General features: G+C 28.5%; 5 protein-coding genes across 9 annotated transcripts in view; 2 read left to right on the forward strand and 3 right to left on the reverse strand.

The window, feature by feature from the left end:
- LOC126895492 (DNA polymerase theta) overlaps positions 1-4,409 on the reverse strand; it is a 19,574-nt gene extending 15,165 nt beyond the window's left edge. The window contains exons 1-6 of the mRNA XM_050667423.1: positions 4,135-4,409; positions 3,959-4,070; positions 3,653-3,768; positions 3,459-3,583; positions 3,237-3,365; positions 2,869-3,073 (exon numbers count right to left, since the gene is read on the reverse strand). Coding sequence (XP_050523380.1) covers positions 2,869-3,073; positions 3,237-3,365; positions 3,459-3,583; positions 3,653-3,768; positions 3,959-4,070; positions 4,135-4,197 — 750 coding nt within the window. The 5' untranslated portion in view covers positions 4,198-4,409. The remainder of the gene's footprint in view (positions 1-2,868; positions 3,074-3,236; positions 3,366-3,458; positions 3,584-3,652; positions 3,769-3,958; positions 4,071-4,134) is intronic.
- A 263-nt stretch (positions 4,410-4,672) lies between these two features.
- On the forward strand, positions 4,673-7,919 carry LOC126895503 (heat shock 70 kDa protein cognate 4). The gene is made up of 4 exons (XM_050667443.1): positions 4,673-4,825; positions 5,643-5,918; positions 5,979-6,127; positions 6,195-7,919. The coding sequence occupies exons 2-4, from the start codon at positions 5,714-5,716 to the stop codon at positions 7,812-7,814; spliced, it is 1,974 nt and encodes a 657-aa protein (XP_050523400.1). The 5' UTR covers positions 4,673-4,825; positions 5,643-5,713; the 3' UTR covers positions 7,815-7,919.
- A 2,458-nt stretch (positions 7,920-10,377) lies between these two features.
- On the forward strand, positions 10,378-13,942 carry LOC126895508 (serine/threonine-protein kinase MAK-like). Of its 2 annotated transcripts, none has more exons than XM_050667453.1 (9): positions 10,378-10,659; positions 11,299-11,353; positions 11,425-11,592; positions 11,753-12,091; positions 12,549-12,721; positions 13,037-13,210; positions 13,282-13,464; positions 13,534-13,650; positions 13,745-13,942. In XM_050667453.1, exons 1-9 carry the CDS (start codon positions 10,559-10,561, stop codon positions 13,755-13,757), a joined length of 1,323 nt encoding a protein of 440 aa, XP_050523410.1. In that variant the 5' UTR covers positions 10,378-10,558; the 3' UTR covers positions 13,758-13,942. The 2 variants fall into 2 exon arrangements, with proteins under 2 accessions (XP_050523410.1, XP_050523409.1); XM_050667452.1 differs by having other exon boundaries at positions 10,379-10,659; positions 12,546-12,721.
- Positions 13,943-14,022: 80 nt separating this feature from the next.
- Positions 14,023-17,354, reverse strand: LOC126895335 (dolichol kinase). Its single transcript, XM_050667094.1, has 7 exons — positions 17,255-17,354; positions 16,960-17,174; positions 16,134-16,319; positions 15,866-16,075; positions 14,483-14,741; positions 14,325-14,402; positions 14,023-14,243 (listed from the first exon to the last, which is right to left on the reverse strand). The coding sequence occupies exons 1-7, from the start codon at positions 17,352-17,354 to the stop codon at positions 14,107-14,109; spliced, it is 1,185 nt and encodes a 394-aa protein (XP_050523051.1). The 3' UTR covers positions 14,023-14,106.
- A 1,175-nt stretch (positions 17,355-18,529) lies between these two features.
- The window catches only part of LOC126895494 (DNA polymerase delta catalytic subunit), a 33,621-nt gene continuing 29,637 nt past the window's right edge, over positions 18,530-22,513 (reverse strand). For 3 of the 4 annotated variants that reach the window (XM_050667429.1, XM_050667428.1, XM_050667427.1), the window contains exon 4: positions 18,530-22,095. In XM_050667429.1, the coding sequence (XP_050523386.1) occupies positions 19,103-22,095 (2,993 nt within the window). In that variant the 3' untranslated portion in view covers positions 18,530-19,102. Of the gene's footprint in view, positions 22,148-22,178; positions 22,453-22,513 lie in introns of all 4 variants that reach the window. The other variant, XM_050667430.1, reaches the window with a different exon arrangement.

Below are 22,513 nucleotides of genomic sequence, written 5' to 3' on the forward strand. Positions count from 1 at the left end.
TTTTTTTTTGATAGCAGAAAATCGCCGAGCACACCAAAATACGTCTAATCTTTGTATCTGTCAAAAACAAACTAAATATGCTATATACTTGAAACTGTGTACAGATGTTCGGTACGAGTGTACCAACATGACATAAAAAAAAATCTAAGATCGAACGGACGTAGCCCGCGAAATTTGAAAAGTCACCTTACTTTTTGAACACACCTCGTATATATATATATATATATATAGGTATAAAAACAAGTATTTAATAACAATTCAAAATTTAAAATTTACTTGATGAATTTACTTAATGTGATGGATGCACTTGATGCGCATTGACGAGTTTGTTAATATCTGGTTCGAATTTACTCAAAAACAGCCGTAAATCACCACGTTCGGTAACAAGCAACCGATTTTTTTTTTTTGTTACTAGTGTTGTTACGGCACTGAATCCACGTTCAGACAAATATGATGAAGGGAATGGTATCAGAAATCGTTGAACAATTGACCATAAACTAGGGTAGAGTTGCATGATTGGCTTTTGCAGCCAAAATTCTTGATAGCCATTCTTGAATTTAAATTTGATTTCTTCATTCGTGGTCAATTCTAAAAGTTGTTCTTCTATCTGGGATGATTCTGCTGTGTTGACATTTGAAAATGGATCTAATACCCAGTTGGGTATATCCATGTTTAAAATGTCCTGGAATCGTTCTTTGAAATCACTGTGTAAGTTCTCCAAGTGTTGGCAGTAAACAACCAAGTCGTCATTGATAAAAGGATCTGCTGATAAATTAGGAAAGTTATTAAATTCACGTCTACCAATATTTCTCTTGTAGAATAGCAGTTTAGCAACAAATATAGCAATGACAGTTTTTGTTTTAATTAAGTTCAAGTCGTCACCTTGAAGTTGGAGATTTACATCATTAAATAACTTATAGAGATCTGTCAAGTACGCAATATCATTCTTTGAAGTGATGAGGTTATCGTGAAGTCCTGTTTCTTTGTTTTTCAGGAACTCTATCACAGAGTCAAACAAATTATAAAACCGAGTCAGACAAGTACCTTTTGAGAGCCAGCGTACTTCTGTATGAAGCAGCAACCGGTTGAAATCTTCATCATTAGCAACACAAAGTTGACTAAATAATCTGTCATTTAATGAGTTGCTTCTGATTTTATTAACGGCTTTAATAACATAATGCAGTGATGTATGAAGGCGTTCACTCAGATTTCTCGCAACTAAATGCTGGCGATGAATGACGCAATGTATGGCAAGCACGTCAGGAACTTTATTTTTTAAATAAGCTATGAAGCCCTTGTGACGCCCTGTCATAGCTGGAGCACCATCAGTAGCAATTGACATAATATTCTTCAGGGGAATTTGCTTTTCATCACAAAACTTTTCCAGTGTATTAAATATTGTTTCTCCTTTTGTATCTGTCTCTAAATTTCTCGCAAATAATAGTTCTTGACATATTTTCTCATTTTTTATAAACCTCACGTATGATAACAATAATGCTTCATTAGTAGGTAAAGTGGTAAAGGTGATTACACAATGATTCTTCAATATTTTCCGCCATTTCATCAATTCTTCGTTGTACAGAACTATTGCTCAAAGGAATTTTTCGGATAATATCTGCCGCTGGTTTATGGAGCACAGTTGTTATTACTTCTTTTACTGCCGGTAGAATTAAGTCTTCCCCAATGGTATGAAGTTTGCCTGTTTTAGCAATTAACAATGATATATTGTACGATGCACGAAGTCCATCATTTTCTTGTTTGGAAGCAGCAGAAAAAAGTGTCGATACAGTAGGTTGAGCTAGGTATTTTTTTTCCATATTTTGAAAATAGGTGACATCTTTGCCTTTCATGTCTGGATGCATTTTATTTAAATGATCGTTTAGTCTAGAAGGCTTCATTGCTTCGTTTGAAAATGTTTTTTGACAAATAAGGCACATTGGCGATGATGGATTTGTCCGACTTTGAATAAATCCGTATTTAATGTATTCCGCACTGTATTGTCTTTTTTTCTTTTTTGCTTCCGACATATTTTTTACTTCCTAGGTATTTTATACGAGCAATCAAAACACAATACGGCCAGCACGAAGCGACACCAAATCGTAAACTAAAATGTTCAAATAACCGAAGCCTGAGTATACATTGTGTATTGGACGTAGTGTAATAATAAATACTAAATTATCAGCTATTGTCGCCGTTTCGATAACGCTAATGATTATTATTTACGGGAGACGACGAAAAACTTCTAGGAACTATTTATATCTACACGATAATAGCTAAAAACCTGTGGCCCGCCACGTCGCACAATACGTATTGGTGGTAAATCATTAGCATCATATTATAAGTTAATTCGCGATCAGTGAGTGAGTAGTATTTGGCTTTAATATAATTTTATTTTTTTTTTAATTTTTATTTTTTATATATATCTAGATTCTAGATATATATTAGGCTTAATCAGCTATCGCCCCCTAAGTCCAACTCAACGCCCCCAAAATTTCTTTGGGCATTCTACCACCCCCCTAAATACTACCAACGCCCACTAGGGGGCGTTATCGCCCACTTTGAGAATGACTGCTCTACAGTATGTCCTCTCTATTTTCTCATCTCAATTTACTTTCATCAATTTTCTCTACTTCTATATTCTTTTTTCCTAATGCTGTATTATCAAAATCATTTCACAAAAACCAGATTAATTTACAGCAATTCTTTATTGAATTTCCAACTCACTATGAATACATAAATACATAAACAGGATTATCTTAACAATTGTTAAATGTGACTTTTTAAAAACTTATTTTTTTTTTGGAGTGCAACTCAAATATATAATTTTAAAAAAATGTATATTTTTAAATACCTTTATAATTTACTAACCTTTATTCCATAATCTGGTTCTATAGTATGACTAAGAGAACAATCTTTTGCATTATATATATTTTTACCAACTTTTAAATATTCTTTTAATGGAATTGGACGAAAAGTTGTTTGATACAAAGTGGCATCTAACCACTTTGCAAGCATCTCTAAATTTGGTAAAGTAGCAGACATACCAATTATCTGAACTGATATATTACTTCGGCTAGGGTAAAAAAATAATTTACATACATTATACAGTGTTTCAAAAGTAAGGTAACAGCTCAATTATTGCAAACAATAAGAACAATAGAAACCCGTTTCTAACTTATTGAACATTCTATATAATTAAACTATAAAAAAACATTTAAGATAACCTATGCACTTACATTTTAGACATATATTTAATTTTTGTTAATAATAACTCTAATAAATATCCTCTATTAGAATCACCAAGCATGTGTAATTCATCGACAATTACACAACCTATGTCTTGTAACCCATCTTCTTCCATCAATCTAGAAATTATTCACAATATTACATAAAATTTTAGTAAATCTAAATTTTATTAAAAATAATATTTTTATGGTATAAATTTTTTTTGGTTATACCGATTTATTAATCCATTAGCTTTTTCAATAGTAGCAATTGCAACATTAACCGATCGTAAACCTCCAGGAGGTGTATAACTCCCCATAAATCCAGCAACTCTTTTATTTGTCCCTTCAAATAATTCCTTTAAAAATATATTATAGTTTAATTGATTAAAAAATTAATTAAATATATTATTAAGATAAAGTAGTACTTGAAAATAAAGCATTTTTTCTCGTACAACTGAAACAAATGGAAGAACAATTAAAACTTTCTTATCCCGCTCTAGAACTGTCTGCATAGCTAAAATTTCAGCAACCATTGTTTTACCTATATATTATAATTTAATTTAAATAACTTGTTAATAATACATATACTAAATTGAAAATAATGAATTTACTACAAGATCGAGTAAAAAAGAAATTTAAAACAAATTAAAACAACATTTTGGTGGTAAATATTTCAACAATAAATAGAGGAACATAAACATTGTTAAAGAAAGAAAAATTAAATATCTAACCAGCTGATGTTGGTGCAGAATAAACTAAATTACGGCCGTCTAAAACACTTTCACTGGTTAAGCATTCCACTTGCCAAGGAAACATTGATAAAATTCCACGTTTTTTATAATTCTAGGTATTAAAATAAAATCAATATAAACATACACATATTAATATTTATAGTTATATTATATACATTTAAAATTTGAGGTGGCAAACCCCATGATTCAAGATTACATAAATCGTCGTTGGTCATCATACTAAAAATACAATAATATCTAAATTTTAATTTACTAGGAATATACAGTAGACATAGTATTTAACATAAAATGTTTCCGATAAATAGGTTTTAATTTAAAAAACATTATTTTGACTAGAATATAAGAAACTACGGATTATAAGACGCTAAAGGAGATTTTTCAATAAAAATGTTTTATTTTTATGTTATATATTCAAAGTATTGTTTAATATTTAATTTGTAGCAATGCGTATGCAAATTAGACGTATTTAAAAACAACAATATTGATAAGAAACAATTGATAACAATTTCATTACAAAAAATATATAAAATTTATATACTCCATGAAATTTGTTCAATTTTAAAATAATTAATTTTTTTAATATTACTATTTTTTAATAATTTATATGAGCATTATTAGTTTAATTTTCACATTTTACTATTTTTTTTTTATAAACGTTTTTAAGAACTGGAAAAAAATGTTTTTTTCTTCCAATTATATCTAGAATATTCCACTATGATATATTCCCACTAGAAAATTCAGTAATCGGAACACTGTACGTCTTTGTTCAATGTTTTACTATAAGTTACCGTTTAATACATAAAATCGTCCATTTTGTTCAAGATCACTGTACAGAGCAACACTCTTGTAAGTAGAAAATTTTATTCAATTGAAAAATTAATTAATTCTATAGAAAATTAGGCAGGTACTTTTTATAGTGATTTTCTTTCAATTTTTAAATCATTTTCTGAATTATTATATACATTGTATTCACTATTTAAAATATTTTTTATATTTAACGTGTTTCTTATAGGTTAGTTATTTAAATATCAAAAAAAATTAATATTATTGGAAAGCAATCGTATTTCAATATATTATTATTTATTTTTGTCATGTTTAATTATCAAACTTTTATACTTTATACTTAATATTTATGCAATCCATCACATTCAAATTTGATTTATATCGTCACGTGTTAGGTTTTAGGTAGTAATTGTTATAAAGATACTGTAATACTTAATAATAATAAAAAAACTTATTTATTTTAAATTCATTACTTCTTTTAATAGGCTGATAGAACCTAACTCTTCAGTTTGGAAATAATTACGAGTGTACAAAGTTTCCAGACCAGTTCACCTTGTATATTTCTAGTAATACCATGATACAGATATTATATAGTTAATACATTTTATGCATTCATTTGAAAACATCTTATGCATAAATGATATATAGATATTATTGATACTGGTATATTAAATTTATATACTAAACATAGAATTCAACTGCATATTTATATATTTTAAACCCTGGAGTTTTATCAGAATTTACTTAAACTATATTCTGTGATATGTTTGTTAAAGCTAACTTAAACTTATTTGGTTGTGTTATAATTGTAGCCAGTTTGTTATACAGTAAATTTTAACATATGATTAACATTAAAAATAATTGAACTTTTTTGTTTTAGGACATTGTTACCAAGACTGTAATCCAATATCTTATTATATATTTTTGTAATTTAAATTAATTATATTAAAAATGGCCAAAACTCCAGCTATTGGTATTGATTTGGGTACCACCTATTCTTGTGTTGGTGTGTTTCAACATGGGAAAGTAGAAATTATTGCCAATGACCAGGGAAACCGAACTACTCCTAGTTATGTTGGTTTCACAGACACAGAACGTCTTATTGGTGATGCGGCCAAAAACCAAGTTGCCATGAATCCTAACAATACTATTTTTGGTATGTAATATTTATTTTGATAAAAAATTATTCTATTAATGATGATGTATTTGGTAATAGATGCAAAGAGATTGATTGGTAGACGTTTTGATGATACTACTGTGCAAGCTGATATGAAACATTGGCCTTTTGAAGTAGTTTCTGATGGTGGAAAACCTAAGATAAGAATTACATACAAAGGAGAAAGCAAAACATTCTCACCTGAAGAGGTATGTATTTTTGTATTTACTTATTAAAATTAGACAAGTGATAATTTATTTAATTAAATTTTACTAGGTATCTTCAATGGTTTTAACAAAAATGAAGGAAACAGCTGAAGCTTATTTAGGAAAAACTGTTACAAATGCAGTTGTCACTGTTCCAGCTTACTTCAATGACTCTCAGCGTCAAGCCACTAAAGATTCTGGTACTATTGCTGGCTTAAACGTTATGCGTATTATTAATGAACCTACAGCGGCTGCCATTGCATATGGTTTAGACAAAAAGACATCTGGAGAACGCAATGTACTCATCTTTGATTTAGGTGGTGGTACTTTTGATGTATCCATCTTGACCATTGAAGATGGTATTTTTGAAGTAAAATCTACTGCTGGTGATACTCATTTGGGTGGTGAAGATTTTGATAACAGGATGGTAAATCACTTTGTTCAAGAATTCAAACGCAAATACAAGAAGGATGTCACTACTAACAAGAGAGCTTTGAGACGTTTAAGAACAGCTTGTGAAAGAGCAAAAAGAACTCTGTCATCATCCACTCAAGCCAGCATTGAAATTGACTCATTGTTTGAGGGTATTGATTTTTACACATCCATCACTCGTGCCCGTTTTGAAGAGTTGAATGCTGACCTCTTCAGAAGTACTATGGAACCAGTTGAGAAATCTTTAAGAGATGCTAAGATCGATAAATCAGCAATCAATGACATTGTTCTTGTTGGGGGTTCTACTCGTATTCCAAAAGTACAAAAATTATTGCAAGATTTCTTTAACGGTAAAGAATTGAACAAGTCTATCAACCCAGATGAAGCTGTTGCTTATGGAGCTGCTGTACAAGCTGCAATTTTGCACGGAGATAAATCAGAAGAAGTTCAAGATTTACTCTTGCTTGATGTTACTCCTTTGTCACTTGGTATTGAAACAGCTGGAGGCGTGATGACAGCTCTTATTAAGCGTAATACAACTATCCCTACCAAGCAAACTCAGACCTTCACTACCTACTCTGACAACCAACCCGGAGTGCTTATCCAAGTTTATGAAGGAGAACGTGCTATGACCAAAGATAACAATTTACTTGGTAAATTTGAACTTACAGCTATTCCCCCAGCACCTCGTGGTGTTCCTCAAATTGAAGTTACTTTTGATATTGATGCTAATGGTATTTTGAATGTGAGTGCTATTGAAAAGTCTACCAACAAAGAAAACAAGATTACTATTACTAATGACAAAGGTCGTCTCAGCAAAGAAGATATTGAACGTATGGTAAATGATGCTGAAAAATACAAAGAAGAAGATGAAGCCCAAAAGAATGTTATTGCAGCCAAAAATAGTTTAGAATCTTATTGCTTTAACATGAAGAGTACAATGGAAGACGATAAAATTAAAGATAAAATTCCAGAATCTGACAAAAGTACAATATTGGATAAGGTGAATGAAACTATTAAATGGTTAGAAGCTAACCAATTAGCTGATAAAGAAGAATATGAACACAAACAGAAAGAATTAGAAGGTATATGCAACCCTATCATTACTAAATTGTATGCTGGTGCTGGAGGAGCTGGTGGTATGCCTGGAGGAATGCCTGGTGGTTTTCCGGGCGGTATGCCTGGAGGTATGCCAGGTGCTGGTGCTACTCCAGGAGGTGGTGCCGGTGCTGGACCAACTATTGAAGAAGTTGATTAAATGTTTTGTCATTACATTCCAGTATATACTCACTTTTAAGATATTTGGTTTTTATATGTTACAATCTTGTTGTATATTTTTGTAATACAAAAGTATGAAACTATACTTGAATTTTTACATTTATTTTTTCCTCTATAGAAGTCTCTTAGAACTCATTAATAGAAAAAACAAAGATTTTACATTTTAATTATTTTAGACTAGTCCATTTTATGTAATTATTATATAAAAAATTTTAAAGTGATAAAAATTACTATTCAAAAAGCATTAAAGGATCGGTCGAAAATTTAATATTCTACCGAACATTTAATTTTTAATGAATGTCAAATGGTTAGTAAAATAAGTATTACAAAAAATCTCGTCTTAACTAACAAAACATCTAAATTGGAGCACTAGTAAATGGCTACCTTAAATTTTTTTATCTTCGACTTTTTTGCATCCTTATTTTACTTGCAAGCTGTAAGGAATCTGAGAGAAAGTCTATCGGCTGTTTCATATTAATTTACAGTCTGAGCGAAGCGAAAAATTTTTTTAGTTTTTTACAATTTTTAAACTTTAATAAAAAGAAACGCTATATTGATACTAAGTAATAATGTGTTGATTTTATAAAAATATGAAATGTTAAAAAAAATAATTTAATTATTTAATAGTTATAGATATCCTAGAAAATAAAATAACTTTGTTAAATAGGCGAGTCAAATTGATTAGTCCACACAAGTAAAATCGGAAGTGATTTAACTGCTATAGCCATATTACAAATATATGAGAATTGTAGCGTAAAGAGATTATTAAGGAAATTGTATTGTTAATATCAATAGTCTCCCAACGAGAGGTAAAACTCGACATTATTTTAGGAATTTTGTGATAAAATGTATACCAAAGAATAATTTTCAATTAATATAAGAACAAAAATGTGATAAATGCTTTAAAAAATAGATTAATAATCAAAAATTTAATTTCTCTAATTGAGTAGTTGTTCAAAAATTGTCTAAAATCTTTTAAATAAACTACTGTTAAAATATTAATCGGTTATTACCTTAATTTCAACAAGTGTTTAGAGGTATTATTTCAATGAAAATAGTTTACTTACTATATTTTTTACATTATTCGTTTAAAAAAAAATTGCCAGGTGGATAATTTATTCATACTTTTTAATACATTTATAGTTTAAAATAGTTATACCACACACGATTCGGTGACACATATTGTGCATTTTGGGTTAAAATCATTGGGAAATTTTTGGTATCTAAACGAGGGCGAACTTTTCTTTAGCTCGTTTTTGGGGTATACCAGAGGTCAGGAATGAATTTACGAACACGATAAGTCCCGCCATCAATAACCCTTTCAGGACCGCGTAGACAACAAATACTATAACAAGAAAATAGGTGTCTTATGTTAGTAATAAAAAATTACCAAGGTTATTTTATGGATTCGTAACAGAATAAATTGTTTTATTATTAACTCCTGTAAAATAAATACTTTAACAATTTCATTAAAGAATCGGGTATAGCCAATTGTAAGTCTAATATTGTTCATTGATTTATACTTTTTCTTTACGTTTTGTTTAAATATTTGCAATCTATACATGTATTAGCATAATAAGTAATTTTATTTATTTTTCATTTACATGTTATTTTTATACCAAATATGTGATTATAGAAGTCATTGAAATACCCAATAAAATAAATACTTGAATAATTTTTTTCAGAAGAAGTCTGGGTTATTATTTACACGTATAAATTTAACAAACGTGAAAAGGGTTTGGGTACTTTAATATTAATTGTTTACAAATTTAAAAAGTATGAAAATAATTAATTAAATTTTTAGCTGAAGTAATTTATGTTTATTAAAATTCTAAATGTGTTATACTAACAGACTATGATGAACTAGAGTTTACTGTAGAGAAGACAACAATTTTATCTTTGATAATAGTCATGGCTTTTGAAATTTAACAATTATGTTTTATTTATCTATTGAACCATTAATGAAATGTAATAAATTTGATATATAATTTCAATCGTTTCACTGTGCCCGAATCATGTAAACTTTGTTTAAAACTTGAAAACCTAGTAATTTTCGCCGTCTCTTTCGCAATTATCTATCATATATTAGATAATTTTAGAATATACCAAAAATAATTTTTGATCACTAATCTCACCATTCTTTAAACTAGGTAAACTTCTAAAACTTAATTCTAAAAAAATTCAAGACCAGACAAGTCTGGGAAGTTTGCATTTATACTATGATTGAAAACTGTAGTTCATTCATAAATAAAAAACTATTTTGAATAAATATAAATGTTTTTTTAATGCTTTACATATAGTTATAAAAATTAAGGCGGCAATTTGTTATTTAAATAAAATACTTAAAAGAATGAAATATTTGTTTGAAATGAATTTTACTATTACTTTTTATCGATTGAATAATAGAGTATGAAATTTAAGTAAACATTTTAAAATAAACTTCACGAATATTTGGACAAGTCCTTGTGGTTGTACTTCGTGTGTAACCTAGCAACGATTAGTAGTCATTTTTAAGAAAAAGTGGTTGGTTAATCGTGTATAGCCTGGTTGACTTTCCTTTTATATCATTTTTATGTTGATCAATATTGCTTTTAATATAATTGTTTTACTTATTTGCATATTTAACTTGCATAACAGTTGAAAAATAAACAGTGTCATATTACTCAGTTTAATGGTGAATGATGTACTCGTCATTTGTATGAAAAGACATGGTAATTAACCAGTATGAACAGATACATTATTTTAAACCAATTAGGAGATGGCACGTATGGATCTGTTGTATTAGGACAAAACATAGATACCGGAGAAAAAGTGGCTATTAAAAGGTATAGAAAATTATTCAGCTAAATTTTAGTAATTTATTAATGTATTCAAATAAAAAGTTTTTTATTTAACTGTTATTATAATTTATCAACTCTACTGTGAATTTTTACCCTCTTTATAAATGGCCAAAGTTATATACATAAAAAATTTAAATATTAAGATAAATGCACAAATTAATAAAGTAGTTTTACAAGCTCACTTATTAAACTATATTACAATAACATTGTTCTTATTAATGTTAAAGTTTAAATTAAACTTTTTTTGACACATTAATTGAAATTCATCTTGAAAACATTAAAAAAATTACTAAACGTATTATTTTTAAATAGTTTCCTGCTACTTAATGGCTTTCTTTAAATTATAAATATATACATGTATATAAACTGCTCACATATATTTTTATGTTCTTATTTTAATTCATAATAATAATAAATTCTACCAGAATTGAGAAATTTGGTACTCAAACCCACCCCCCATAGATACACTTCTGATACTATCTGCATAAAAATTGTGTATTATGTATTTTTTTAAAGGTCGTAGCTGTAAATAATCTTGTGTAATTTAAGAAATTAACCAACATAACATAAAGTAGATATTTTTTGTAATATTGTAAAGTACAATTATTATTTTTTACTTTTAAGGATGAAAAGAAAATATTATTCTTGGGAAGAAGCTATGAGTTTAAGAGAAGTTAAGGTATATTTTTATTTGTAACAAATTTAAGATATCAATAAACTTCCATACATTTATAATTGTGTTTGATTTAGTCTCTAAAGAAATTGAATCATGCGAATTTGATTAAACTGAGAGAAGTTATAAGAGAAAACGATACCCTTTACTTTGTTTTTGAACACATGAAAGAAAATTTATATCAGCTTATGCGAAGTCAAACAAAATTTTTTCCTGAACAATCAATAAGAAATATACTTTATCAGGTAATAAATTGATCGGAAAACGTTGATAGGAAAATCATAAAAAAATGAAAGAGCTAAGAAAAGTATTCAAAGATAAATGCTTTTTAAGAAACGATACTATAACAAAATAATTATTAATTAATTAGAATTATAAAAGTAATGTTTTTTTTTTTAATTATAGATTTTCCAAGGATTAGCTTTTATGCATCGGCATGGTTTTTTCCATCGTGACATGAAACCAGAAAACCTCTTATGTTGTGGTCCAGAATTAGTTAAGATTGCCGATTTTGGCTTGGCTCGAGAGACTAGATCTCGTCCTCCGTATACTGATTATGTATCAACTCGATGGTATCGAGCTCCAGAAGTATTACTGCACTCAGTTAATTATAACACACCAATTGACTTATGGGCTGTTGGTTGCATAATGGCCGAGCTATACACATTTAGACCACTATTTCCAGGTACTAGTGAGATTGATCAAATATTCAAAATATGTTCTGTCATGGGTACACCAGACAAGGTAAGGTTCCGAGTTTAATGGATGTTTATAATAAGTTAGTTTTATTTAAAAACCATGCATACATATAATATAATAAATCGTTATAAAATAAATACATAATCCCAAAGTAGTCACGCAAAAATTAAAAAAAAAAAATTCTATTTTTGAAATAGAAAAATTAAGTTTAAGTTTCGTTTAAATCGTGGTATAAATAAAAACAAACTGGAAATGTATGCCATTAAGCTCATCGCTTTATTACCATATTTTTAATTCCTAATTTTTAAGACAGTTTTACTTCATAAATAAAACGTTTCAGTTACTATGTCATGAAACACGCACACGACAACTTCAGAAAATATCACGTGATGAAACAAGATTATGTAGAAATTGGGATACATTACTAATAAAATTACCTACAACTATATATATATATATATATATATATATAATGTTTAACTATTATTTATTATTTCAGAAGGAATGGTTTGAAGGTTACCAATTAGCTTCTGCTATGAATTTTAAATTTCCGCAATTTAAGAAATTAGTGTTAAATACAGTAGTTCCTAATGCAAGCCGTGACGGTATAAATTTGTTAGAGCTATTACTCAGTTGGAACCCAATAAAAAGACCTAATGCTCAAAATGCATTAAGGTAATCATTAATAAAAATAAATTTTATGAGTTACTTTTGATTTTGAAATAAACGCCTTCAAAATGAAATTGCTATAGTTGTAACAAACTTATGATCATTTCCTGGATTTTAATTCTTACTTAATCAAATAATCAATTAATTTTTATTAACCTTGTTACAATAGTAATTTACACATTTACATGTAAACTACTATGTTGAAAATCAGCATATAAAATGGATATTTTTTTTATTAAAAAATTTATACTACCAGTATAAATAAAATTAATTTAAATTTAATTAATGTTTTAACCATTATAAATATATATTGAATTTTAGACAACCATATTTTCAAGTTGGACAACAACATCTTGGACATGATAATAATGAATTACTATACATTAAAAACAATCAATGGCAAAAAAGACAACCACCGTCATTAATGAAATCACATAACTCCCTTCTTCAAACAGCTAAGCCCACGTTTCATGATATTAATAATGAAGAGTTGAAGTTCGTTCATTCTAATCATTTTTATTCACTAAATACATGTATAAATAAAGGCTTGCGTTTAATTTTTACAGATATGATAAACAGTGGACACATTTAATAGATAAGCCAACCATAGTGAGTAGCAAAGAAAAAATGTGGTACAATAATGATGTCGAAGCTGTAAAGTTAAATAAAAAAAAATTGAGTGCTAAAGAACATTATTTATCTGTGGCGAGATATGTTGTAGGGAAATCAACACAATTAAAATCTGATGAGTAATTACGCTTCTAAGAAATATTTTATTACAATAAAACTGTTAAAACTGTTATTTTTAAAATCATAAGGAAAGTAAAAAGTTTAAAAAGTGAGAAGTCTCTTACTAGCAGATTATCATACGATTTGAATGACAAAGCTCAAGATATCAAACGATTAGCCAGCAACAGAAACGACTGGTTCGCAAAGTAAGAATGTCACACGTATTTTTCAAAGCATATTATTCGTGATTTAATTCTAAAACATATTTTATGGTAAATTTATTATAAAATAATTTTCTAGGTATTTCGAGTGATGACATCGATGAGTGTTGTCATTGTCCTGATAAAATCAAATCAACTGTGGTAAACGAAATAATCAAAATTATGTATAAGTTTAGTCATATTTATAAATAAATTATTTTTCTGTTAAAAATTACACTAATATACTAAAATAAAATAAAACTATTTTATTAAATTAATTTAATAGCTCAATAACAATAAATACTTTAGTAAATGAAAATAATAATAAGAGGTATGTTTTTTTTTGGGAATCATTTTAGCCTTTAATAAAAACAATGACATTTTTACAAATATTTATTTCACTGGTGTATTATAAATTATATACCCATAACTCATATACAATTAACAATTTTAAATAATATTTTAAGTCGAAAATAGCAGAAATACATACAATATTAAAGGTAGTACTAAATTATCAACTTGATCAGTTTTTGCTTCAACGAGAGTTGTAACACCAATACCTATAATTGGCATTATAAGATTTGCATTGCAAACCAAACCTAAAATAACGATTTATAAGTTGAGTTAACAAAGATTTAATAGTCAATTATTAATTATAAAAGATAAAAATATATACGAACCCACATATTTCAGCCCTAGGAAACAGAACATTTGGGAAAAAAAACAAGCAATTGAACCCTCAATACTTTTTTGAGTACCTACATAGCAAATAAAAATAATAATAATGAATAGTTTACATAAATATTTATAAGTATTTAATTATTTATTATTAACACACCTTTCCATTTGTGACGTCCGAATCTTGATCCTACAACACTAGCAGCCGTATCTCCTATTCCAATAGATAGGATACCCGACATTAAGGGTAACAAGCTCTTTATATCAGGTTTGGGGTGAATCCATAGCGGTAAAGAACATCCAACCAACAAATAAATTGGAGTAAAAGCAATAGGTCCTTCATCTTTTTCGTCTGAATAAACGCTAAACCCGTTTTGAAGAGCAGCATTTAGAGGCGGAATTTTAGCGATACGCATGGTCTAAATATTTTAGAATTAATTAATTAATTTTTAAATATTATCGTTGTAAAACTAATACCTATAGAGTAATATGTCACGTTAACTTTGAGCAAAAATTGCACAAATTTGTATGATCGTTAGTTTAAGCCTAAGATTTATAATGGAAAAAATATATGCCGATGGCGCCTTTAAAACTTTAAGTAGCAAAAAAACGTTTCGATACGAATCTGTTAAATTTTACAATAATTTGTACACTTTTCAATTTCTCCTAATTTTAAAACTCTACACAAATATTAAATGCATAATTGAAAAGAAAGTTTATTTATTTACTCTGATGGCTGATTTCTTATAAAAGAACAATAGTCTGTTTTTTTTTTTAAATATTGTAGTGCATTTCAAAAGTTTTAATTTAATTTAGGTAAATTTTTAAACCTTCCTGAAATGTTCAAAAATTGTTTACATGCGTGGTTGCTCTCTTTCAAACATTTCCTTTACTGAAGTTTTTCATTGAACATTCAAAATAAGCATAATAAAGAAAGTTTCTGGTCTTTAGACGTATTGAAATTTAAAATTGGTTCAGTGAACACTATTATAGACAGGCGAAAAATAACGCATACCATCAAAAAACCAATACCTTTACAGCTTCGCATTGTAGCTAATAATGGTTTTTTATTTTATTTTTTTTAATCGCTTTTTACAATTCATTTACGGCGTTTGAGACCTTCCTTAAGAGGAAGTTTCTTAATCATGTACACTCTGGGATAGGTGGTTAATCCATGGTCAGAGAAAGGTATGGCAACTTCTATCACTAAACTGATGTTTCATTCAACAAATGGAGAACTGGAGACCGAGACTCGAACCCCACACAGTGCACATCAGACACTGCCGCGTTACCAACTCGGGTACACCGACCTATGTTTAACTACGATTATAAAAAATTGTATAATTACCATTAGAAATTATGAATTTTAATCCAAATTTTGGTTAAATATATAACTGAGTATATATATAACAAGTTATAATATATAACTATATGGAGAAATGCTAAAAGTATTTATCTGCTCATGGGGTAAATTTGCAAATGGAAAAATAAATTCATTTTTATCATTACAACCATTATTATTACTATCTATTATCATAATTACCTCCAATAGGACAAAGGCGGCAAATGCTACACCACTTGCTAAAAACAGCAAACATGGGTCTTGTACCAATCCAGGAACGTAAACGAGGCACGCGAGTAGATGAAAATTTTTTCTGATGGAAGTTGACGCTTTTGAATTACTCATAATTTGGATGTAAACAAATACTACAGCAAAAACAGAACAACACACCCAATACAATAGAAGCAATATCTAATCAAAAAGTGAAATAATAAAAGATCATGAGTGATGGATTTGCGCTTTACATTACCGTATGCCAATCCCTGATGATCCACTGAATAATTTTTAAAATGGGACTTCCATTGAGTACCAAATGTAAAGGTAATACGATCATAATAGCAGTGGTACCGAGGGCCAAGTAAAAAGCTCTCGCGGAACGTAATTTTTTGATCTTGTAAACGGACAATGCTAGAATTGATAAATTAGCAATCCCAAACTATAATGATGATGTTTGCAATTAATATTCATAGGTGTTTATTAGTTATATAAAAATAGACAAATAAAGCGTAGAAAATAATTAAGTTATGAGTAAAAAATAATAATAATAATAATAAAGAGTTCTGAATTTTATAATTAAAAATTAATTAATTAATTTTTAATTATTTAATAAATGGAAGGTCTTATGTATCGAGCGACTTGTGTATCGAGCGACTTGTGTATCGAGCGACTTGTGTATCGAGCGACTTGTGTAATTAATTTTTGGACATTGGTCGACAATCGATATAAAAACGTTTTATGGTATTGTAATTTTTCTTGGGCTTATAATTTTTAAAAAATAATTTATTAATACATTACATTAAAGAAAATTTGACAACTTGCTTTTCTTCATAGATATGCCTATGTTTGATAAGGTTTAAATTTAAGTTAAATATTCGTTTATGTTTAAGTGATCTGATTTCTGAACACGCTAGCCTTATAACAAGTTTTTTGAAAAATTACATTTTCAAATTCTAAATTCAATATTACATATTTAAGTAGTAACAGTAGGAATAGTGAAATTGACCTCCAATAGTATTAATAATAGGTGTCGATATTTTAAATTCAAGTAAATACTTAAAAAAAGTGCAGTTGAATACCTGAAGAGTTATTGTAAATAAACCGAAGCATGAACGTAGCTGAAATGGAGCAAGTATATTAGTTATGGCAGTAACAAAAAATAGAATGATGCATTGAACAACTATAGAAGCTTCTCCGTATGAAAAACTCATTGGACAACAATATACTATCCATTCAAGTAGCTTATGATAAGTTAGAGCACAAAATGCTCCACAACTCACATTATACACAACACCTATAAATTCGATTAATATAAATATAAATATAAACTCGATTAATTAAACAACATTGAAGATATAAGAAAAATACTTTTACCTAAACTAGTGTACAATGTCAAAAGTTGAGCTACGATGGAAGTAGTTACAATATAACTTAATGCAATAACTACACGCATAAAAAGGGTTTTGCAGGACATCGAAGACAATTTATTACATTAGTTGAAGCACTAATAAGAAGGCCAAAACTCACAATGCAAGAAATAGTACATGACTCTGAATTGGTTTTGAACTTAAAATAACCAATTATTATGGCACAAGGCAATAGAAAAATCAGCCATATTCCATTAGAAGCATTGCGCCTAAAAATTATTTCAATATTAAAAGTTTGGATTTATTAAAATCCTTCTAACCTAATTATAATTATTTGAATACCTAGTTTTTTATAAAATGTTATGAGGAGAGAAGTATCAGTAGCTGTAAGAACAATTATAGAAATAAATGTTGAAGGAAGAAGAGGTAGAGGAAGACCAAAAAAGAGATGGAGGGATGCTATTGAATGCGATTTAAGGACAGCTGATGTGGGATATCGTGTCAAGTGGAAGTTTAGGATAAGGGTGGCCGACTCTAAGTAGTTGGGATTTAGGCGAGGAACAAGAAGAAGAGTTTTTTATAAAATGCTTGTTTATGTACTAATATAGTAATTAATTATAATACATGTCTATAATCAAGAAATAGTCAATAAAATTATCTAGGTAGTTTCTGAATAGAATAAAATTTACCATTAAAATTAGATTGTTAATTCAGTCAATAAATATAACTTTTTGTATCTTACTTCGTTCTTTTACAGAGTTAGATTCGTAAAAAATTGTATTTTTAAAAACTAAAATAATAATAATAATACTAAAATAATTGCACTCCATTGTTTTGTACACTTGATCTAATTATTTAACTTTTTTTTTATCATTTTAATTTTTGTGTCTAAATAAAAAGGGTTCAAGCCATAGGTAGAAATAGAATACAAATTTTGGGTTAAACACTCCAATTCCCCAGCCATTTCCACAGTGGTTTGATCTATAATAATAATACTATACAAATTATAAAATTAAAGTTGTAAAAAGGTAAAAATGTACTTAATAATCTTTAAGTACATTCCTTTTATTTTCGATTACAATCTGAAAAAAAAAATAAACAGCAACATTTCTGAAAATAGTCTTCCCGTTAATAAGAACCATTAACCGAGGTTAATACACCACAAAATTTATGAGAAATTATATTTGCACAATATTACAAAACTAAAAAAACCGCGTATGTTCCTTTTTTTTAAAAAACCTTGTCAACATTTTGGTTAAATTTACATTCATAATGAAAAATATTTTAAAAATAATGATGTTTTTATTTTCTGATCAATTATAATGTAGTAAACAACTATCCTAACATATTTTCACAATTTCCATAATACATAACCTAATTGGTTAGTATTTTTATCACTGACTAATAATCTCAGAATAATACATTTTCCACCTAACTTAGCCATAATTATTATCAATTAAAAATACCAAAAACGATAATACAAGATCAACTATAGAAAAATTTAACTGAGACATACTAGATTTAAGTTTTTATAAAAATATGTATGTTCGTTATAGATAAGCTTTAAACTACAAACAAGTGAAAAATTGTACATTAAAATAACATAAACTATTAGTTTTTGAAAAATACTACAATAAAAATTTATTCTTGAAAATAAAGTATCATATAGTAGTGTAAGATTAATAAAATAAATATTATTTCTAAAATATTACTCAACTATAACTACAGGAGCCATAGTAGGTAACAAATAGGTTTTTTTGCAGTTAAAATATGTAATTTACAATAAATAAGTGTTGAAATATACAAATTCTACCAATTTTTTAAATTATAATAAAATACATTTTTTATCAACAAGTTATTTATTAGGGTCTCCAAAACGATCCATTGTCTTTACCTGACCTGTTAAATCAATTTGAACTTTCTTTCGTAAATAAAATATAGGGCAATCTCGACTAGTGCATATAACTTCTTCGTGTAAGCTTCCTTGACACCTCTGACATTCGGTCCATAATCGACAAAATTTTTCTTGAAGTTCATTAACTTTAATACGTTCTTTATAGTAAAGTTCTTCTTGTTTAGGTAAGCAATATTTACATAAAGCGTTTTTTTCTTCACCATTAGGTAAGACACTCTTACATCCTAAACAAACTTCTTTCTTTTTTGTAAACGCAGATAAAGCACTAACTTTAGATGTCACCATTGCTTTTTTGCGTGTATGATCACCTTTTAATAATACTGATTCAGCCTTGTCCCCCAATATTGGAGAAAAAATTCGAACTAAAGGCTTAGATAGTTGATTTTCTAAATAATAGTTAAAATCAATGGGTATGTTATTTTCTAATACAAAAATTGGATCTTCTGCACGTTGATATGCTGGTGTACCTTTGGTACCAGTAATTAAAACGTAAGGTATTCGGTCACCTAATTTTGGTGCATTACCAGGATCTCTTTTCTTCATTTTCAACGACAATTCAACATGAGCCTGTTTAGCTGCATAATCAGATTTTGTTAACTCTTTGGTAATAACAAGCTGAGAAATATCAATACGATTACATAATAAATCACCTATGACTTCTTTAGCATATGCAACTGCACCATCAGGGTCCCTATCAATTAGTAATTTTTGTAAACAAGTGTTTATCATATTAGCAACAAGAGGAGAATTGTCTCTTCGTACTGTTTCTAATCCTTTACAATCCATCTTATCATACTTATCTGGTCTTGTAAAATAAAGACCAGCATAACGTTTTTTGTTAATAAGTAAATAGGGAAAATAAACTTTTTCAAAGTCTAATTTGATCGGTTTTATGAATTTTGTTGTCACATATTCAGCTGCTTCACGACCAAGTTCCATTGCTTTTTCAATTGACTTTACTCCAAATTTGACCATTACAGAATCTGTATCTCCATAAATAACAACAGCATCATGTTCATATCCATTTTTAATACAATACTTTTGTTCTACCTCTTGTTTTGTTTTTTCAATCATAGTTCTTCCATAAGAAGTAACACTAGTTGAAATTTCCAAACACGGTAGCTTTCCTACCTGTGCACCAGTAAAACCATAAACAGAATTAGCACTTATTTTTAATGCTAATTGTCTTCCATCCAACACTTTTTGTTTAAAAGGATCAGTCTCTGATTTCAAATCTGCTTTGGCTTTTTTACGAGCTGATAGCAAGTTTTCTAAAATTTCAGGCAAAAGACCTTTGCGTTTCAAATTAGATAAAAAGTAACTTCCAGATGGAGTTTTTTTATAATTACTTTCAAATAAATTTAAAGTTTGTATGGTTTTTTGATTTAACAAAGTAGTATAGCATAGGTTGTGAGCCATCATGATACTTGGATATAGAGAAGTAAAATCTAATGTACCTATAGGATCTGCATAATAACCTTTAATCGGCTCAATAACTGTTGCTCCTTCAAACTGTTCATCCTGCATTCCACTGGACATAGCTGGCATAATATATCCTTTATCCTTAGCGAGACGGAGCAACTGAGATACCACTTTAGCTTGTTGACCTCCAGTTAGTAAACTACCTAATGGAACACCCGTAACTCTAGCCATTTCCATATAGTTAATTAAACACATTAACTTATCCAATAATTTTAATGGAAGAAAAGCATCTTTTAAACAATATACTGCTAAACGACGTCTTGTTTGAGGTGTACCATTTTGTAAATCTGTAATGATACTATGATGAACATCTTCTTTTTGTTCTTGTAAAAAGTGATAACTTACAGAGTTTAAGGTGTAAGACCGTAGTTTGTAGTCTCGCACTAATACCAAGTATAAATCAAAGGGAACTCTTCCATCAATATTAACATTTTTGTTTTCTCTACGACCCATTTGTTTACTTTGTATCACATGTTCTTTCACAACAGATTGTATATTTTTAATACGACCCAAGAAATTGAAATTTTTAGTATGTAAATGTTTAGCTCTATTAATTAAATATGGTAAATCAAAGTTATTAATATTATAACCTGTAATTATATCTGGATCACAATCTCGTACAAATGCAGCCCATTTCTCAAGCATTAAGTTTTCTTTTTCGCAGCTAATTACATGACTACCAACAATTGGTGCACAAGTATCTAAAGTAAATACATTTCTTATTAACCTTTTGTTTTCAACTTGTACCATGTTAGCTATTTGAATAACAGGATCTTTGTCTGGCTCTGGAAAAATACCTTTACGACCAGCACATTCGATATCAAAACTAAGAATGCGAAAGGGAGCTACTTTGCTCCATTCACCTTCAGGAATATGAGTTATCATTTGTTGCCAACCAACATCAACTTCAATTTGACACCTAGAATGCGGTTTTAAATTAGAAGAATTATTACGTATTGTATATGATTCCTTTGGTAATTCAATCCAACTACAGCCAACAATTTTTAAATCAACCATAAATCGCATATCATAGTCAATATTAGATTCAAACATTCTATAATTATGTCCAGAAAATATAGGAAAAACCTGTTCTTTTTCTAAAAGTCGTTTAGCAGCAGCAATAAGTTTTGGTAATGCCATAGTTATTTTTAAATAAGTTTCATCATCTTCACCATGATATCCATACATATTTTTTTTTTTAACAATTTCAACCATAAGTACAGTTTCTTGAACTCGATTTTGATTTCCTCGCATGTCATTTAAAACTATAGCATTCAAGCGATTTTTGAAATCTTTACAGTGTTGTGGCCCAAAACCATCAGGAGCAGTAGTATAAAAATATGGCGAATATCCATGTACATGGCAACAAACAGAATTCCCTTCCATTGTTATACCAAACATACGAGTAATAGGAACTTGACCCATTTGAGCTCCACTCATTCCTTTTACAGGTTCTCCAATATAATAATCAATAGTAAGTTGCTGAAAAGCTAAGCTGTCTAAGTTTGAATCAATTTCTCTCANAGCTGTCTAATTTTGAATCAATTTCTCTCATTGGTGGTCTTGACCATAATGCATAAGAACCTTCTTGATCTGGTCCTTCACCGACCATTTCAGGTGATGCTTCAAATTCTTTGTCCATTTCATCCATAAGGGCAAGATCTTCTTCAAATCTTGAACTTTGAAAATCATCATCTTCATTTTCAGTTTTAAACTTTTTGTTATAAGTACCTGACGTACTAGATGAATTTGGTCTTTTCTTATTAAACATCTTTCTTGGTAATAAGTTTATTGTTTGAGTTTAATGTCTGTAATAAATAAATTCAAGAGAAAATTTTACTAAAGTAAAATGACAAAATATAATAAAAT

Source organism: Daktulosphaira vitifoliae, unplaced genomic scaffold, assembly GCF_025091365.1.
Source record: "Daktulosphaira vitifoliae isolate Bord-2020 unplaced genomic scaffold, ASM2509136v1 Scaffold_1, whole genome shotgun sequence".
In the NCBI taxonomy this organism is placed as follows: Eukaryota; Metazoa; Arthropoda; class Insecta; order Hemiptera; family Phylloxeridae; genus Daktulosphaira; species Daktulosphaira vitifoliae.

Bases quoted from the DNA above. Each gene is read 5' to 3' on its own strand.
- LOC126895508 (XM_050667452.1), top strand. From the start codon at position 10,559: ATGAACAGATACATTATTTTAAACCAATTAGGAGATGGCACGTATGGA. The intron at 11,354-11,424 runs GTATATTTTTAT...TGTTTGATTTAG, and splicing joins TGAGTTTAAGAGAAGTTAAG to TCTCTAAAGAAATTGAATCA. The intron at 11,593-11,752 runs GTAATAAATTGA...TTTTAATTATAG, and splicing joins TAAGAAATATACTTTATCAG to ATTTTCCAAGGATTAGCTTT.
- LOC126895335 (XM_050667094.1), bottom strand. From the start codon at position 17,354: ATGTCCTGCAAAACCCTTTTTATGCGTGTAGTTATTGCATTAAGTTAT. The intron at 17,175-17,254 runs GTAAAAGTATTT...TCGAATTTATAG, and splicing joins GACATTGTACACTAGTTTAG to GTGTTGTGTATAATGTGAGT. The intron at 16,320-16,959 runs GTATTCAACTGC...TCATCATTATAG, and splicing joins TATTTACAATAACTCTTCAG to TTTGGGATTGCTAATTTATC.
- LOC126895503 (XM_050667443.1), top strand. From the start codon at position 5,714: ATGGCCAAAACTCCAGCTATTGGTATTGATTTGGGTACCACCTATTCT. The intron at 5,919-5,978 runs GTATGTAATATT...ATTTGGTAATAG, and splicing joins TCCTAACAATACTATTTTTG to ATGCAAAGAGATTGATTGGT. The intron at 6,128-6,194 runs GTATGTATTTTT...AAATTTTACTAG, and splicing joins AAACATTCTCACCTGAAGAG to GTATCTTCAATGGTTTTAAC.